General features: G+C 39.6%; 1 protein-coding gene across 1 annotated transcript in view; it reads right to left on the bottom strand.

Moving 5' to 3' along the window:
• Positions 1–7,105: 7,105 nt before the first annotated feature.
• CCNB3 (cyclin B3) overlaps positions 7,106–20,749 on the bottom strand; it is a 66,669-nt gene continuing 53,025 nt past the window's right edge. The window contains 5 exon segments of the mRNA XM_037824677.1: positions 7,106–7,184; positions 7,422–7,552; positions 10,626–10,775; positions 11,540–11,695; positions 12,491–12,628. Of these exon segments, the coding sequence (XP_037680605.1) occupies positions 7,106–7,184; positions 7,422–7,552; positions 10,626–10,775; positions 11,540–11,695; positions 12,491–12,628 (654 nt within the window).

Here is a 20,749-nt window from a genome sequence, read left to right as displayed (position 1 = left end):
GGGGCTCATTCATTTACTTGGATCCATAGGTTTATGTCTTTCACTAAATTTGGAAACCTTTCAGCTACTATTTCTTTAAAAAAATTTTAGCAATACTCTCTCTTCTCCTACTGTGACTCTGAGGACATGGATGATAGAACTTTTGTTATTGTCTCACATTTCCCTGAGGAGCTGTTTATTTTTTTCACTTTTTTTTTTAACTCTCTGACATTCATATTAGATAATTTGTATTTATCTACTTTCAAGTTTATTGACTGTTTCCCTTGTTATCTCCCTCCCACAGGAATGGATTAGCTTTAAGAACATGATCTTTTCTGGAGTCCATAAAACCTCTGAAACATCACAGCTAACTTAAAGTCTTTGTCAGATAATTCCAACATCTGTATGCTCTTGTTATTTGCATCTGTTTGTCATTTTTTTTTTTTTGCCATACTAGTTGAGATTTTCAAGGTACTTTATATGGAGTATATACGGAGTATATGAATATGGCATCATAAGACTTTGGATCTTGTTTACATTCTATAGAAAATGTTGATATTTTTGCTTTAGCAGTCAGTCTGATTAGAGGCAGGCAGCAAATTCCTGCTTGCCTTCTGTGGGTTGAAGGTCCAATGTCAGATCAGTTTTCAAAGACTTTGCAGTGGTATTCAGATCTATCTGGTATGTGTATCACTAAGTGGTCAGTTTAGAACAAAGATGGAATGCAGCAAAAGTAGTCCTGAGAGGGAATTTTATGGCTCTAAATGCATATATCAAAAAGCAAGAAAGTGCTAAAATGAAAAACCTAACTGAACAACTGAAGAGGCTAGAGAATGCTCAACAAACCAACCCTCAAGCAAGTAGAAGAAAAGAAATAACAAAGATTAAAGCAGAAATAAATGACATAGAGAACCAGAAACAATAGAATAAATAAAACCAAAAGTTGGTTCTTTGAGAAGATCAACAAGATTGACAGACCCTTAGCTAGACTGACAAGCCAAAAAGAGAAGACCCAAATAAACAGATCAGAAATGGGAGTGGGATAAATACTATGAATCCCAAAGAAATTTTAAAAAATCATAAGAGGATACTATGAACAAATGTATGCCAACAAATTACACAATTTAGAGGAAATGGTCAATTTTCTGGAGACACATAAACTACCTAGATTGACCCAAGAAGAAATAGAAGAACTCAACAAATCAATCACAAACAAAGAGATCCAATCAGTCATCAAAAATCTAACTAAAAATAAAAGTCCAGGGCCAGATGACTTCACAAGGGAATTTTATCAAACTTCCAAAAAGAATTGACACCATTCCTGCTCAAATGCTTTCAAAAAAACTAATGAAAAAGGAACACTAACTCATTCTATGCAGTTAATATCATTCTGATACCAAAACCAGATAAGGATACTACAAAAAAGGAAAACTATAGGCCAATCTCCCTGTTGAATACACGTGCAAAAATTCTCAACAAAATACTTGCAAATTGAATCCAAAGACACATTAAAAGAATTATACACCACGACCAAGTGAAGTTCATTCATGGCATACAAGGGTGGTTCAACGTAAGAAAATCAATCAATGCAATACAACACATTAACAAATGTAAAGGGAAAACTCAAATGATCATCTCAATAGATGCTGAAAAAGCATTGACAAATTCAACATCCCTTTTTGATAAAATTCAAAAGGGAGGAATTGAAGGAAACTTCCTCAATATGGTAAAGGGCATGTATGAAAAACCCACAGCCAGCATAGTAATTGTGCTGGTTTGTATATATTATGTCCCCCAGAAAAAGCCATATTCTTTAATGCAATCTTGTAGGGGTAGACATATGAGTGTTGATTAGGTTGGAATCCTTTGATTGAGTGTTTCCATGGAGATGACTCAATCAACTGTGGGTGAGACCTTTGATTGGATAATTTCCATGAAGGTGTTACCCCACCCATTCAGGGGGGGCTTAATTGAATTACTGGAGTCCTATAAAAGTGTTCACAGACAGAAGGAGGTGCTTCAGACATGAAAGACACTTTGAAGAATGCAAGGAGCTGAGAGTGGAGCTAGAACATAACCTGGGATGAGGAGGCACCAGCCACATGCCTTCCCAGGTAACAGAGGTTTTCCAGATGCCATTGGCCTTCCTTCAGTGAAGGTATACATGTGTTGATGTCTTCATTTGGAAATTTTTATGGCCTCAAGACTATAAATTTGTAACCAAATAAACCCACTTTATAAAAGCCAATCCATTTCTGGTATTTTGCATAATGGCAGCATTAGCAAACCACAACAGTACTCAACTGTGAGAGGCTGAAAACTTCCCCCCTAAGATTGGGAATGAGACAAGGATGCCCACTGACACCTCTATTATTCAACATTGTGCTAGAAGTTCTAGCCACAGCACTTAACCAAGACAAAGAAATAAAAGGCATCCAAATTGGAAAGGAAGAAGTAAAATTGTCATTATTTACAGATAATATGATCTTATATTCAGAAAATCCTGAGAAATCAATGACAAAGCTACTTGAGCTAATAAACAAATTCAGCAGAGTGGCAGGATACATGATTAATGCACCTAAGGCAGTAATGTTCCTATACACTAGTAATAACCTAACTGAAGAGACAATCAAAAAAATTTCATTCACAATAGCAACTAAAAAATCAAGTACCTAGGAACAAACTTAACCAAGGATGTAAAAGGCCTCTACACAGAAAATTACAAAAATTTACTAAAGGATCTAAATAGGTAGAAAAATATTCCATGCTTATTGATAGGAAGGCTAAACGTCATTAAGATGCCAATTCTACCCGAACTGATCTCCAGATTCAATGCAATTCCAATCAAAATTCCAACAACCTACTTTGCAAACTTGGAAAAGCTAATTATCACATTTGTTTGGAAGGGAAAGGGGCCTCAAATAGCCAAAAACATCCTGAAAAAGAAAAACAAAGTGGGAAGACTCACACTTCTAGACTTTGAAGCCTACTATAAAGCCACAGCTTTCAAAACAGCATGGTATTGGCACAAAGATAGACGTACTGATCAACAGAATCAAATTGAGAGTTCAGAAATAGACGCCCAGATCTATGGTTGACTGATTTTTGATAAGGCCCCCAATTCCACTGAACTGGGACAAAACAGTCTCTTCAACAACTGGGGCTGGGAGAGCTGGATATCTATAACCAAAGAATGAAAGAGGACCCCTACCTCATTCCCTATACAAAAATTAACTCAATGTGGATCAAAGACCTCAATATAATAGCACAATAAAACTCTTAGAAGATAATATAGGGAAACATCTTCAAGACATAGTAATAGGAGGTAGCTTCTTAGACCTTAAATCCAAAGCACAAGCAACAAAACGAAAAAATAGATAAATGGGAACTTCTCAAAATCAAAAGCTTCTATACCTCAAAAGAGTTGGTCAAAAAGGCAAAGAGGCAACCAACTCAATGGGAGAAAATATTTGGAAACCATGTATCTGATAAGAGACAGATATCCTGCCTATATAAAGAAATCCTACATCTCAACAGTAGTACAAACAGTCCAATTATAAAATGTGCAAAAGATATAAAAAGGCATTTTTCTGAAGAGGATATACAAATGGCTAAAAAACACATGAAAAAATGTTCATTTTCACTAGCCAATAGGGAAATGCAAATCAAAACCACAATGAGATATCTCACACCAATAAGAATGGCTGCCATTAAACAAACAGGAAACAATAAATGCTGGAGAGGATGTGGAGAAATTGGAACTCTTATTCATTGCTGTTGGGAATGTGTAATGGTACAGCCACTGTGGAAGACAGTTTGGCAGTTTCTTAGAAAACTAGATATCGAATTACCCTATGATCTGGCAATTCCACTTCTCGGTATATACCCAGAAGATTTGAAAGCAGTGACATAAACAGACATTTGTATACCAATGTACCAGTGTTCATAGTGGTATTGTTAACAATTGTCAAGAGATGGAAACAATCCAAGTGTCCTTCAACAGAGAAGTGGGTAAACCAAATGTGGTTTATACATACGATGGAATACTATGCAGCAGTAAGAAGGTACGAGGTCTTGAAACATATGACAACATGGATGAACCTTGAAGATATAATGCTGAGGGACATAAGGCAGACACATAAAGAAAGATGTTGTATATTACCACCACTATGAACTCCCTGAACACTGTAAAATCAATGTCTTATAATGCAGAATACTGGGGACCTAGTGATAGACGGAGGCTAGTGAAAGGGGAATGATAATCTAGTATGTTCAGATACGTTAATGAGGGTGAATTCAAAGGTATGGGAATGGATGGGGTGATGATTGTTAATGGGATTATAAGCATCAGAGCTGTATTGAAGGCTAATAGGACTGAAAGGGGTTGTTTATAGGCATATATAACACAGATCAGCTCTACAAATATAGATAGGTGCTTGCATGATATAGTTCGAAGATATGATACTGGTACAAAGAGTTGATAATGGAATGGCATATGGAAAAAATCTACCTGTTGCATACCAGGGACTATAATTAATAGGAATACCTTACTAGTACCACACAAATACTAGGGACAAATAAGCAAGGGCTGAAAAGAGTTTGGGGGCATAAACGAATTTTTTTTAAAAATCAAAAAAAGTATTGATAAAAATAGACATGCTTCTGTATTAAGGCATTAAAATCAAGATCCAGTTCTAACAGGTTTCTTAATTTTTAAGTAGTGATGTGTAAAGTAAATTGAGACAGTTGCAATAACAATGAAAAGAGACAGACGGTTTCATTAGGACTTCTAAAAGAACAGCAGGGATGGAAAAAGGCAGGGGGAGGGAATAAACTACTTATATTTTTTTCTTAATGTACAACTCCAGAACTAAAAGGTGGGTACATGACACTTCTTTTTAGTGAGACTAAAGATTTGCAAGATGGATTCCAGCTCAAGGCTTTTAGTACATTTATGCAAAGTTGGATGTGCCAGCAGAACCACTGCCAAGCAGCTTGAACGTCTCTGGCTATGCCTTCAGTCATCTTGCTAAGGAGTGGAACAGGGCAGAAGGGAAACCTAATGATGTCTAGTCTCCAGGGCAAAGCAAGTGGGGAGAGGGAATGGGAAACTGACTCAAAGGGAAAGAAAGCACTAATACACCTAAGGCTTGGCATGCTCTCCCTCCTGACCCCAACCCATCAGAAAAGGTGATGTGAACAGACTGAGCATGGGGAATCTTAGACCAGGATTAGGGAGGCATTTCACCCAAAATTTCTTCATTAATTGTCCCCTCTAACAGATATCCACCACCAGGACTGATATTCAAAGTATCTAGCAAGTGGCCACAAATGGCCACAGAGCAAATCAAAATGGTTTCCAGCCACAGTACTAGAATAGCGTCCTCGAGATCTCCTGCTGTGGGAGACATTACTTGCTTCAGTTGCTAGATTGTGGGGAAGTCCAGGAGGAATTGAGGCAGCATCTCTTTATCAACTGGCACAGAAGATGTTCAATATATTTATTAGAGCAGTTGTGGGTTTACCAAGAAATCATGCAGATAGTACAGTTCCCATACACACCCCCCCCACAGTTTTACCTATTAATAAATTTTGTATTTCTATGCTTCTTGTCACAACTGCTGAAACAATATTATAATTACACTATTAACTATAGCCCATAGTTTACACTAGAACTCATTCTTTATGTTGTACAGTTCTATGGATTTTAAAAAAATTTTATTCTGGAAACATATATACAATCAGAAATTTCTAATTTTATCCACATTCAGATATACGGTTCAGTGGTAGATACATTCACAATGTTGTGCTGCCATTAATACCATCTATTACCAAAACTTTTTCATCGCCCCAAACAAAAACTCTGTACCAATTAAGCATTGATTCCCCTTTCTACCCCCACCCAGCCCCCAATAACCTGTATTCTAGTTTCTAACTATGAATTTGCATATTCTAATTATTTAATATCAGTGAAGACATACAGTTTGTCCTCTTGTGTATGATTTATTTCACTCAACACGTCTAATTCCTTTTTACAGCCAAATAGTATCCCATTGTACGTATATACCACATTTCATTTAGCCATTCATCTGTTGTTGGATGCTTGAGTTACTTCCACCTTTTAGCAATTTATGAATTATGCCACTATGAACGTTGCTTTGCAAGTATCTGTTCAAGTCCCTGCTTTCTATTCTTTGGGGTATATACCTAGCAGTGGGATTGCTGGGTTATATAGTAATTCTGTACTTAGATGTTCAATATGTTAATGACTGGAACAGTTGTACCAGTACATATAACCCTAAAGATAGGACAGAAAAAGGGACCAGAATCTCCTTAAGGCTTTACAAAGGAAGGATTGGGCAATTGGTTGGTGCTTCCATTTGTGGAACATCTCACTAATTTCACAGGTGGAATATTTTTCTCTTGGCAGAAGGTAAGGGCAAAAAAAAATTTCAGTGTGCCATTATCAAGCAGTTTTTTCAAATGCAAACTCTAAAAAACCACCCAATTATGGAAGTAGAACTACCTTTGGGTTAAAATTCTGATCTCCCCTTTTCAGCATCTAGGAAGAAGCAAAGAAAGTAAGAAACCTGGCATTGAGACTAAGAGCGTTTGCCCACACAACCAGCTGTCCCAGATCTTAACACTCAGACCTGCCTGCTGAGTGTGGGGTGCGGGTGCTCTCTCTTTAGACAGGGCACCACCCCCCAGGATCCTTCTTACACAGTCCCATCTTTCCATTCATGCTTAGCTCAATTCCTCTACCCATGAGGAGAAAAACCTCCAAACAGAGGAGGAAATTTTATAAGCTATATCCTGAGACATAGTCTTTACTAGGTAGGAAAAAACTTTCCAGGGCTGTTCATGGCGTGTTGGAGCTATGAGAGAAGAGGGAGCCATTTTAACAACTATTAAATTTTTTATTAAATTTCTAATCAAGTACTACAATAATTTCTTCTTTTTCATAAAATACTTAAATATTTACAACTTTATCAGTTTGGAAAAAGACAAACAACAAGAAGGAAAAGTGATCAAAGACAAATTAAAGCATAGAATAAACAGTCTATTAATGTGTCTGTCTGGACCTGGTGGCTGCTGCCAGGATGCCAGACTCTCAGTCTCAGAATCAGGAGTAGTTCAAAATCTCCTCCAGCTTCAATATGTCCAAGGGGGGGGGGGGGATTTTGATGACTTCAAAGAAGATTCTGCAAAAGGAAGAGTGGTATGCTCAGCATACAAGAGGCCAAAGCCAAGGAGGCTCCATGGGACAAGTGGAACATAGAGCCCCTGACTCCCTATCTTGCTTTAAACCTAAAGCAGAAAGGAAAATGAAAAGTATCTGAATCCCTCTTTCTCTTTAAGTGAGGTTAGTCTGGGCCCAGTGCTTTAAGGCTTCCCATGACTAAGTACAACCCCAACTTCAACCAGGGCTTGGTACTTACTGATGAGAATACTTGGAATACACAGTCTTGAGCCTGTCACAAGCCTGGAAAGTCAGCAGGATGTTCAGCTGCCTGACCAAAGGGTGAAGATCAGCAATCTTGTAGCCACTGTAATACTCTAGGGTAGGAGCCTGGAAGCAGCAGCAAGAACAGTGACTTGTAAAACAGACCATCTCCCCTACCCCAAGTCCAAACTTCCCACCCATTGCATAAGCAGGGGTGATATACAAAATGTTTTTTAAACTCATAAAGCACAGACATAGCCCAATAATTACAGGGTACTAGTCTAGAAGAATGAGTTCCAGTCACAAACAATAGTATGGCTACAGCCATATGTAATCACTGACATTAGCCCTGATCATAGGTGATCATCTGGCTGAAATTCATGAATCTAAGGATTTTATAATTTATTCACTCTTATAGCCAGACAAACCCCAGGACAAACTTGAGGTCCCAATTCAATGACTAACAGGAACTAAGGCTCATCCTCCTCTCTGGTTTTAAAATTATCATTCCTGTGGTGGAAAGGGGACATTCATGTATGTCACCAGAAGGAAAGCTGGAGGTTAAAACATGGGAACGTATAATATATATTTAAAAAAAAAAAGAAAGGAAAAGAAAAAATTATCATTCCATACATTTATTTTCTCATTCAGCTTCATAAAAGGCCCATGATGTGGCAGAAGCAGTATAGCAGAGGATTTAAGAGCAAAGGTTCTGGAGGCAGACTGCTTGGATTCAAATCCCAACTTCACTAATAGCAAATGTGGCTTTGAGCTACTTATTTAACCTCCTGGTGCCTCCATTTCCCCATCTTTCAAAAGGGGATCATTAACATAATTATATCACAGTATTAAATGAGTTATATATAGCACTTAGAATAAGGTTTATCACATAGTAAGGGCCCAGTCAATGGGATCAATAGGATTGATGTTACCAAGTCCTGTGTAGGACACTGGGAATACAAAGATGCCCTTGAAGAGTCTGTATCTAGTGGGGGAGACAGACACACAGAGAATGGCAAACTATGTGGTAAGTGCTATGATGGAAGTGAACATGGGATACTTGGAGGAACAGAGTAGCACGACCAATGAACTCTGGCCAGGAAAATCACAGAAGCTTCTGAGAGGAGGGCACATTTACAATGGGTGTTGAAAGAAAAGTGGGAGATCAACAGGCAGAGAAAGAAACAGGACTGATTCTGTAAGTCAGTGGTTATCTAAAAGTGTTTTGAATTATTTTCCTTGAACTCCTTTTTTCAATATATTTTACCTGGAAGTGGAGGTGGGGACCTAGAAGCCCACCAATTTGACTCCCTTATCTTTTACGTTGTCCCTGAGATAGGAACCCCAGGATTCTACCTAATACTGTGTGGAAACCACTGTCACAGGCACAGGGCATTGGTGTGAATAGGGGAGTAACACATTATATTGGGTGTGTTAAATAAGATTAATGGTCCCACTGCCACTGCATTGGTTCAGACCCTCAATGCTTCCCCTTGACTATCAAGGTAGCCTATTATTTAACATTCCTACCTTTAGACTCTCTCTCATCTAATATGCCTTCTATATTTCTGCATCAGTACTGTTCCCAAAACACACAAACAGTAGTATGCCTGTGCTTAAAAAATCTCCAATGCCTTAGGATGAAGTGGATTTCTTAGCACGGCATACAAAGTTGCTCACAATCTGACCACAACTACCACTGTAGTCTCATTTCTCACCATTCCCTATTAATATAACCTCTGTTCTATCCATAGCAGATATCTTATCCTACCCTAAATATATCATACTCTTTCTTTAGTGCCTTTTCAAATACTGTTCCCTCTAACTAGAATGTCTCCTCTCACAAGTTCCTACTTATCTGAGTCTCAGCTTAAAAGTCACCTCTTCTGCGAAGCCTTCCTTATCTATAGGAGAGGCAGAATAGCATAATAGCATAATGTACTGTGGAGACAGACTACCTGAGCTTAGGGCTAGTTTTTAGGTGATACTCACTGCTAAAGACATACCAAGTACCAAAACACTGAAATATTTCTGTACTGGTTGGCAAACAGTTTGCTGCTCTGGGCCCCTCAATTGCCCCACAGGATCTACCAAACTTCCCCAGGATCCAAGGATCAAAGTCTTACTCAGCATGGGGCCTCCAGAACCATGACTCCAGAGCTATGGCCACATCCATTCTAGCACTCCTAGTTCCTAAAGCCTAGCTCTGCCTATCACTAGCAGTATCAACATGGAAAGTTGTTTAAATTTTCAGTGTGTCAGTTTCCTATCTGTAAAATAAGGATAACAGTACTGATATAGAGCTGTTATGAAAATTAAATGAGTTAATACACAAAGTGCTTAGAACACTGTGTAGGCACTAATTCAATAAATGCTAGCCATTATTATTATTTATTTTTTTATCATCATTGCTGCCATTTATTGACTGATTTCTCTGCCCTAAGAAATTTCAACATGACTGGTCCAAGTTCATACAACTGTTTGTGGGGTTCTTTCTCAGTACACAAAGGTTTTCCCATCTGTAGTGACTCTAGAATATCCAGGTAGGAGGAGGTCAGGGGTGGTTGGGAAGGAGGGCTGCATTTGCACAGTAAGCATACTCTTTTTACATGGGTTGTATGTTACACATCAATAAAAAATTTAAAATTTTCTAAAGTTGTTTTTATTTACAATTTTTAAGAGAGCCTCAAATACAATTTTTATTTTTTTTGAGGTAGGACGATTTGGGGACCCTCCCTTCAGAGAAGAGCACAAAAGTCATATCTCTGAGTCCTTATTATACATATGGACAACTGCTTTCATGACTCCATTCTCTGGATTAGTGCTTTTCATACCCTGTCTAACAAGTTCTCTAGGGGACCAAGTTTGCCAAGGGTGTCTAGGATAAGAAGTGCCCCCCACCCCTGCTTCAATCAGAATAATTCCACATTAGTCTGTTTTGTGATATTGGACTTTCAGGTAAGCTTTCTTTGGAACAAAGCATACTGTGACTAAGAAAAATAAAATATTTCAAAATCATTGCTGTAGAAACCCTCTCGGTCTGCCAGGCCCCCAAATTGTTGAGGTGTTAAACAATTCATAACAGTGGGTATGTGGTAGTTTTTTCACCAACAGTTTCCCATTGCCCTAATTTACACCTTCCCTCTGAGCCAACCCTATTGTTTTCAAACCCCACTCTTTGCCCCTCACGAATATTTACTCAGTGTCCAAGCTTCTTCATGTAGAGGGCCAGGAGGAAGGAACCAGCAGCCAGTTTGGAAGCCCGCACCTGAACATAGTCATATTCCTTCAGGGTCATCTCACAGATGAAGCAGGACAATGTCAGGGTCTTCATGCTGGCATGGACACACTAAAAGCAGCAAGAAGTCTGGCTCAATAATCAACTCAGAAAACCAGCACCAAACAGAAGAGTCCCCCATACTCACTCTTTCAAATGATCCCACCCAAGACCTATATATCTTTCTGCTTGAGTAAACTACCTCTCTTACCCCCATGATTCATCTTAAGGTAGCTACCCCCCAAAGCACAGAATCTTTAGGGGAGGATTTTGAAATCAGGAGTGGGATTTGCCACCTTTATGGTTTTCATCCAAATTATAAGTGTGTTTATGGTACCCTCCTACCTTCTCTTTCTGTACCAATTATCCTTTGAAAAGCCAAAGTCCCTCAACTGTGACTCTGCACCTGGTTCCAATCTAGGAGGTGTTTCATGCTTCAAAAGAACCCCTTACCTTTTCTTGCATGAGCCTTTTTTTTTAAATTGTGACCTATAACGAAGTGACCTCCCATGAAACTAATAACCAGGTGAAGAGAACATTACTAGCATCTCCCCAAAATGCCATATGTCCCTGCTTGATCACAGAATCTTTTCCCCCTTCTCTACTCTGCCTTCACCTAAAACCTATAGCACACCATGGAAATAAGCAACTTGCCCCCCCCCCCCTTATATCATAAAGATTGCCGAACTTTAACCCAGCTGGTTGGATTGAAGGAGAAATTGCCTTTGCCCCTCAGTTTCCCTCTTTCCCTTTTCTCATCACTCAAGCAACCACTGTGGATATAGAGGAGAATAACCCAGCAGGGGGACAATGAAGATGTGCCTCTACCCTCTTACCTTAGCATATCTGCATAGGAAATGATAGGCGATGGGAATGTTGATGTCAAATTTGACGGTTTGGAGGATATTGATTTCCATGGCAAGCATCTCATCTCACTGGTAAATATTATCGCAGATGTACAGAAAGTCATCCACAAAAGGTGGGCAAGGTTCCTAAGGGTAGAGAGTAATGAAAATCACAACCAGGCAAAGACAGCCCTCTCCTCTGCTCAGCGCTGAAAGGCAGAGAAGGCAAAAAGCTTCAGGATAGCTCGGAGAACTGGATTCTGGTTGATTTGAGTGACTCATCAGAAAAACAAAACCTGAGGGGAGGGAGGGAAGGAACAAATACAAACAAACAGAAACCCACACTTTTAAGCTCTTTGAACTTAGTACAAGTTCCTACCTCTCTGCTCCTAAAGAATCAAAGAGGTTAGTTGGATCAATTATGGTTATGAAGAAAAAGCCAGCTACTCACTTTATACTGCTACTTCAAAAATTACTATTCACTTGGACCATTTAGAATCATTACCATGTAAAAGCCTGCAGCATCCAGGTTTGTAAATGCTTCCTTATATTTGCAGACAAGACTCCACAAAATGGGGATGGTGTTGGGACAAGAAGAAAAGGGCAGGGGGCAGAGAATCATGGACTAGAATGAAGCTTTAAAAAGAACTACCATTTAATTAAGCACATACCCACATATACACATCTTCAAACAGAAAATGGAAAAACCTTGATGATGCCAGGAAATTGAGATATACCACCATTTTCATCCAACACCAGCTTCCCTGCTTGGGGAAGACAGACAAAAGATTTGGTGGGGAAAAAATTATGCCTGTATGTGCATGTATAATTGTATACACATACTCATATATATACACATATATACACAAATGTATACACTCATATTTGTGTGTATATGTATGTGTGCTCAGTTTTCTCCAGGCCGTATAGACCCAGGCTCACCTCAAATTTTGCTGCGATCAGAAAAGCTGTGGAACCAAGGAGTTGTAGTTTGTCCTTTCTGCATACTGCCTCCATTAAGTAGTGATCCACCAGTTTCACTGCCAAGTACAGGGTTTCATGATTCATCTCAAAGGCCATCTAGAAGAATAAACAAACCGGGCATGAATCTGGATAGCATATAGCTCCAAACCATATCAGATAGATCTAGCTACATGGAGTGTCTGCAACATCAAGAACAGTGGAGCAATCATACCTGGTCAGCTAGGATTCTGCTATTAATATGAGAATTGCCCCAGCTAGGAACGTGGGTATATCTCCTTTCCTTTTCTAGATCTTGGCATTATCTATCCTTACACATTTGGGGCAGGTGACGAGTCTTAGAAACCAGAGAGCTGCCTTTCCTTCTCCCTTTGATCTCCAATACTTAGATTCTTCCTTTCCTCATTTGCTACCTTGTACAATGAACTCCAAAAAGAGATCATTCTGAAATACTCAGAGACTTGTTTATTAGTAAACAATACTTCTTTACTAATAAACAAGATTAGTTTGTTTACTAGTTTCTCTTCCTAAATAGAAATGCTGCTAGAATTCTCAATTGGCAGCAAGTACCAGTAACATCATTTGGAAGCTAGCTGAGGGAATGGAGAAGCCAGAGTAAGATTAAAAATCAGGAACATAACCCTCCTTCCCTACTTCCTCTTATTTATTCTTGCCTTGCCTTCACCAACTCCAAGAAGTCAACCGCTATAGCCCTAGTCCTGGGGTTAGTGCTGGCCCAGACAATAACTTTGTGCAAATTAGGAAAAAAGTGCCTTCTTTGTTTGGGTGAATAAAGTCCTGCAAGCACACATCTTATCAGGTAGACAATACCTTAGTATGAATTAGAAAAAGGTGTCCCTTCTTTAGGGAACAGGATCCCCATAGCCAGAATGTACAGCCTAGCAAACAACATGAGCTAGATTTCACTGCCCACTTTCCCCTTTGGCTATATGTCTTTCACAGGCACAATTTCTACAACTGTACCCAGGGGTCCCACCCATTCATCAGTGATATTTCTTCCTCACAACCCCTCAGGTTCTTAGGATCCAAAAACAATAAAATGCATACTAGGCCAACACCTCAACCATTGCACAAACCCTCTCTTTAATGTCTCCACTCATTAGTTGCTCAGTTACTGCTATAGCACCTTCAAATACAGCCCAAACTATCTTTGAATGCTTCTCATAGAAAATTCTTTCCTCTATTGAGTGGAAATCACCCTCCCTGTAAGCTTCACTTCATTTTATATCCTTTTATATAAGATATTCTCACTAACTGGAGCCTAAATAATTGAAAAATAGAATAAACCAATCCAAAGCATTAGAGAAATGGATGCATATTTGCATGGGCAAATGATTATCAGAAGATGGTTGATTGAAATAGTTCAAAAATGGACACATTAAGTTTCTAAATAAGAGAAATACCAAGAAGCAGTATTTACTGTTGCTGGGATCTTTTCAGTAACTTGTCTGTATTAACTTCTTATTGCTATTATAGCAAGTTACGACAATCTAAGTGGCTTAAAACAACATAAAGTCATTATCTTAGAAATCTGGAGGTTAGAATTCCAAAATGGGTATCACTGGGCTAAAACCATTGTGTCAGCAAAGCTGTGTTACTTTCTGGAGGTTCTAGTAGAGAATCCATTTTCTTGCTTTTCCAGATTCTAGAGGCTGCCCACATTCCTTGGTTTGCAACCTCCATTCATCTCCAAAGCCAGCAATGGCTAGCCAAGTCTTTCTCACATTGCATTACTCTTCTGCCTTCCAGTTCCTGAATGGGCCCTGGTGATTACATTGAGCTCATGTGGATAATCCAGGATAATTTCCCTATGTTATATTCAGCTGATTAGCAACCATAATTCCATCAGCTAATTTAATTCCCCTTTTTCATGTAAGGTAACATTCACAGGTTCTGGAGATTAGGATGTGGACATCTTATTGCTTCTGCCTATCATACTGTCCAAAAGAATATAATGGGAAATTGATGAGGAGAGCTCATGCAGATGAAGGGTAATGATCGCCACCTAAGTATCAAGAAATGGAGATCAGGTAATTAACCCCCCCCCAAAAAAAAGAGTGTTTGGGTAGGAATAGAAATAAGCAGTTCTCTGAAGATGATGTCTCTGTGATAAAATGACAAAGCCAGTACTTACATAACCTCCCTCCAGTACTCATGTAGGCATTTGGCCACTCACGCATGTGTGCTGATATCAATGGTAACATCTTAATGTGTACGTAAAATGTGAATGAATGGTTGAAATTTGGAGTAATAAATATTTAAATCAGCAGCTGTGCCAGTTTTAGCAATACTCCTTCTACCCTTCTATGCTCCAACCCTTCTAACATAATCCTATCATTTAGGACTACATGGAACAAGTCTATGACAACTTTTAAGCTACTGAAAACAGTTATTATGTCTCCTATAAATCTTCTTCACTCTAGACCAAATAACTTGACTTTTTCTAAGTATTCTTCACATGATATGGTTTTTGGTCCCCTCAGCATCAGGCTCCAAATGAGGGTCTTTGTGCCAGTTAGAGAAGACTGGCAGCACTCCAGATAATTTCAAGCAGCCACTATAAATGTAGATAAGAAGCCCTTTAGCACAGCAGCAAGGTTCTCTCCCTCATAACTGCCTTGATTAAAGCAGCCCTCCAATTCTTCATAAACACTGCTCTCCTCATCTGGAGATGGCTAAGAACAAAAGTGAAGTGATAAATAAATCACAACTATAGAAAATAAAAACATTACTCTTAATCCTGTACTACAAAATAAATAATAAAACCCTTATCAAATTCCAAAGTTCAAAAACCATCTTCTACTAAAATGAATACACAGAGCAACATAGCAATGTGAGACATCTATTGAAAACCTCTCCCCAGAGACTCAGTGGAAAAAAGGACAAATCTCACTTGCTCAGAACTTCGGATGAAGTTAAAGACTGGAGAAGGATCCCACAAATGCTGTATCAAACAAAGAGAAAAATATCAAGTAGGAAATTTCCATCCCAGACCAGCCAGTCCTCTTCTCTCCCCCTCACTCAGTCCCACAAAGCTTGGGAATTGCCCAGAGGCAGTGGTCAGGATTCCTCCCACCAGTGACACAGACTATATAAAATCTCTCAGAACAGTGAGACAAATCCCTAAGTATATCCAGACACAGAGACCCAAGTCCACATCCAGGGCAGGACACAAGATGCTGCAGACTGTGGAATACAAAGGGCCCCAAGAAGAAGCTTCCAAAATGGAGAATTAGAGAGGAAAGAGAATAACCTTTTTCTTTCCCAAAAGCAGCAAGTAAGCAGGCAGAAACTGTCTGAATTAGCTGTTTAGGGACCTGGGGAACAAGGGAGGGCACTCCAATGCTCAGGTCAGTGCAAGACAAAGAGACTGAGAAAACATGCGCAGAGACCAATTCTGGCCATGCTTCCTGGAGCCCAGGCCCCACCTTTCAGGGACACAACAGCAGGTGGTCCAATATTTGCCTGGCAGACAGCTGTGGTGGCCCTCCAACCCAAGTACAGAGGGAGACACAGTCAAGCACTGAGTCAGATACTTGAGAGCAAAGTGAGAAAACAGGATCCCTGCTGTTTCAGCCCCAACTGCTTACACACTACTGGGCTCTGAAGATCACTATCTGCAGGCCAGGAAGTGCAGGGGAAAAAAGCAGAGGTTTCTGGAGCCTCTCCAGATTCTATTCCAGATCTATCCGAGCAGGCCTACTCCCCTGCACGGGGACCCAACCCTGTTTTGGCTGGGAAATACTGACAATCCAATTGGCAAAGCAGTGCCCTAACATAAACTCAAGAAACAACTGAATCCTAGACAAGAAAGAGAAATTGACCTTCAGAATAGACCCATATAGATAACTAGATGAACAGATATCAGCAAAAAATCACAAGACATACTAAAACACAGGAAGATATGGCCCAGTCAAAAGAACAAATTAAAAAGTCAGAGGAGACACAGAATTTAGACCTAATCAAAGATGGTAAAAAAAAAATGACTTAAGTCAATTCGAGGAGATGAAAGAAAATGTGAATAAAGAGATAAAGGATATTAAAAAGATACTAAGAGAGCATAAAGAAGAATTTGAAAGAATACATAGAAAAATAACAGACCTTATGGAAATAAAAGCCATGGTAGATGAAATTTAAAATATACTAGAAACATACAACAGCAGATTTGAAGAGGCAGAGGAAAGGATCAGTGAGCTAGAGAACAGGGCAACCAAATTCAAAAAGACAAAACAACAAATGGAGGGAAAAAATGGAAAATTTGAACAGGTTCCCAGGGAAATGACTGACAACATGAAGTGCCCAAACATATGCATCATAGTTATCCCAGAGGGAGAAAAGAAGGGAAAAGGGCCAGGAAGACTATTTGAGGAAATAATGGCTGAAAATTTCCCAACACTTATAAAAGACATAAATCTACAAATCCAAGAAGCCCAATGTACTCCAAACAGAATAAATCTGAATAGACCCACTCCAAGACACATACTAATCAGACTGTCAAGTACTAAAGAGAAGGAGAAAATTCTGAAAGCAAGAGAAAAGGAATTCACCACATATAAGGAAAATCCAATAAGACTAAGTGCTGATTTCTCATCAGAAAATATGGAGGCAAGAAGGCTGTGGTATGATACATTTAAGATACTGAAAGAGAAAAAATGCCAGTCAACAATTCTGTATCCAGAACAATTTCCTTCAAAACTGAGAGAGAGGGCCAGGGCAAAAAGGCAGCATAGAGAGGTGTGGAAATTAGTTTGTCCTCTGCAGCAACTAGTAAATACCCAGGAACAACTAGTAAATAGTCTGGAACAACTGTTTGGGGGACATTCATGACTGGACACACATCATACACCAGTCTGGAATGGATGACTGGACCAAGACCACAGTGTAGAATTGTAAGTAAAGCCCTCAAAACTGGGGAAGTGGTGCCCCTCCCCCATGGGCACAGCAGGCTGAGTTAGAACACTTCACTGTGGGAATAAGAAAGGGTCTCTGCTGTGAGCAAGGGAAGATAACTCAACCAAGCTCCAACTGCAGTTTTAATTAACAAATTTGGACTACTGAATATAAGCTACAAGCACACATAAACCTGGAGCAAGCAGGAAAGGCCTCTCCTGGCACAGAGGAGGTGGGACTGACAGAAATCATAATAATAGATAGATAGATAGATAGATAGATAGATAGATAGATAGATAGATAGATGATAGATAGATAGGATATTGGAGATGGCTGAGCTCAGAATACTAGAAAGTTGCTATATCCCAAGAAAAGGGGTCCATATTACCAGGTACCAACTGCAGCTCTTGACTAGAGAAACTGAGGGGCTGGGGACTGGCTGTGAAAGGGAATCTCTTTTTTCACTTTTTTGTCTCATTCTAAGTAGCTCATTAGAGAAAGCCTCAGGCATTTTCAATTGTCAGCCAGCACTGATTTAGGCAAGGGTGGAGTTCAGGTAATCAGAGAGACAAAAGAAGTCATCAAGTGAAGGAGAAAATTTCCTAAAGGACAATTCTTCCCTAAGAAGAGGTGATGTGGGGCCCAGCTCAAGTGGCTTCCTTCCCTCAGAGAATTCAGACCTTAGGGCCTGAGGAGATATTAAAAAAAAAAAAAGAAACAGCTTAAGCTTGGCTTCTGAACACCCTTATCTGAGCAGGGACAGGGTCTGCTGATAAGTAAAGGCACTTCAACTTTTTACACCAGTAGGGAGCTGCAGGCAGACACGTGCCACCTGCTGGGCAGGATAGAAAATGCACAGAGTCTAGAGGCCTCACAGGAAAGTCTGACAATCTTCTGGGGCTCATCTTGAGGGAAACTTGATACTCATTACACCCTCCTACTGAGAGCTGGGCCCATCTGGTGTGGAAAAATCTGATTCTGGTAATCAAAGAAACCAGATGCTTAGACAATAAAAAATTATGAGTCACACAAGGAAAATCAAAGATATGGGCCAAAGAGAAAAACTTACATTTCAAATGAAATAAAGAAGTTGAAAAACTAATTAAAGATGTTCAAACAAATATGCTAAATCAAATCAAAAAGCTGAAGGAAAATGTGGCAAAAGAAATGAAGGATATAAAGAAGACACTGGGTAACCATAAAGAAGAATTCATAAGCTTGAATAAACAAATGGCAGAACTTATGAGAATGAAAGGCACAATAAAAGAGATGAAAAGCACAATGGAGACATACAACAGCAGATTTGAGGAGGCAGAAGAAAGGATTCATCATGAACTAGAGGAGAGGATAACTGAAATCCTACACACAAAAGAACAGATAGGGAAAATAATGGAGAAATCTAAACAGTGTCTCAGGGAATTGAATGACAACATGAAGCACATGAATATACATGTCATGCATGTCCCACATGGAGAACAGAAGGGAAAAGGGGCAGAAAGAATACTGGAGGAAATAATCACTTAAAATTTCCCATTTCTTATGAAAAATATAAAATTAAAGATCCAAGAAGTGCAGCATTGCCCAAACAGAATAGATCCAAATAGACCTACTCCAAGATAATTAATAATCAGATTATCAAATGTCAAAGACAGAGAGAATTCTGAAAGCAACAAGAAAAAAGTGATCCATTACATACAAGGGAATCCTGACAAGACTATGTGTGGATTTCCTGGTAGAAACCATGGAAGCAAAAAGGCAGTGGTATGATATACTTAAGATACTGAAAGAGAAAAACTGCCAACCAAGAATTCTGTATCCAAGAAAACTGTCCTTCAAAAATGAGGGAGCTTTTGGGGGGTCTTCTGTGACCAGTCATGCATCATACACTGTGGGTCTGGAACAGGTGGAATGGCTGAGATTATAGCAAAAAAAACATAAGTTTCCCCAGCCAGGGGACTCATGTCCCTCTCCAGAGGCACAGCAGACAGTCTTGGAGCTGGTTCCCTGAGGGAAAAAGAAACTATCTGTGCTTGGAGCAAGGAGAGGGGCTCAACCTGGCCCCAATTACAGAATTAATAAACAGACTTAGCCTGCTGAATAAAAGTTCCAAGGACAGATAAACCAAGAGCAGGCACCACAGAAACTGGGAGCAATCAGTCCAGCCAAAAAGAGGCAGTGCTAACAACAGTATCAAAAAGAAAAAAAAACACATAGAGACTTTTGGAGTTGGAGGTGTTCAGAATACTGGAAAAGGGCTGGGCTCCAAGGTAAAGGGGCACATAGAAATGTTACCAACTCCCATATGCAAACTGGGGAGTTAGGGTCCAGCTCTGAATAAAAGGCTTTTTCTTTCTTCTTTTCTTGCTCTCTGACTCATTATCTTTTGATTTTTCAAAAGACCATCAGAGTTCCTGCTTCAGCACTGCCCTGGGCAAGAGTGGAATTAAAATTGTCTCAGAGTAACTACTCAAGTGAACAAGATAATAGCCTAAAGGGTGTCTCTTTAAATAACCTATACTGGTAAGGACAAAACATGGAGGCTGGGGAAAGGACTTGAAAGGGATTTCTTTTACTTTTTCTTTTTTCTTTCTTTTTTTTTGAAATAACTTTTCAAAGTAGCTCATTACAGAAAGGCTCAGGTATGTGCAACTGGCCTCTGGACCCAGGCAACAGTGGAGCTAAGATATGTCTGAGAGACAAAGCAATGAATCTAGTGGGGGAGACAATTCCCTAAATGGCATACCTTCCACAAGAAACGGGGGTGTGTTCCAGCTCAAGTGGTAGACCTCCTTCAAAGAACTCAGACCCCAAGGGCAGAAAACAGAAACCAGCTTGAGTCAGCCATGCCCCTGGCAGGGACAGGGCCTGCAGAGAATTAAAGGCATCTCTGGCACTTCTTTACCCTTGTGGGAAGCTGTGGGCTGACAAGTGCCACATGCTAGATGGAATAGGAAAAGCACATGGTCTAGAGGCTTCACAGTAGGGTCTGACCACCTTCATGGTCTCATTCTCAGGGAAACATCATACCATTTTCCTGAGAATTGGGCCTGTCTAGACTGGGAAAATCTGATTTGGGAGACCCTCTCACAAAAAGGTTACATAGAGGCATATCTGGGGAGACCCTCTCACAAAAAGGTTACACAGAGGCAGGGCAAGAACCAGAAAAACAAGAGAGGAAAAATTCTGATCAACTAAACAGAAACTATATGAGAGGTTTAGAATAAGTTGAACTAAATGCCAAAGAACAGATAAAGAACAAAGCCAACCAACAAGAAAACCCTAGGTAAAAGAGTGAAAATGAGCTCCAGA

Source organism: Choloepus didactylus (assembly GCF_015220235.1).
Source record: "Choloepus didactylus isolate mChoDid1 chromosome Y unlocalized genomic scaffold, mChoDid1.pri SUPER_Y_unloc1, whole genome shotgun sequence".
Classification (NCBI taxonomy): Eukaryota; Metazoa; Chordata; class Mammalia; order Pilosa; family Megalonychidae; genus Choloepus; species Choloepus didactylus.
Note: the sequence above shows the minus strand (reverse complement) of the source record. Positions and strands in the feature narration are given on the sequence as shown.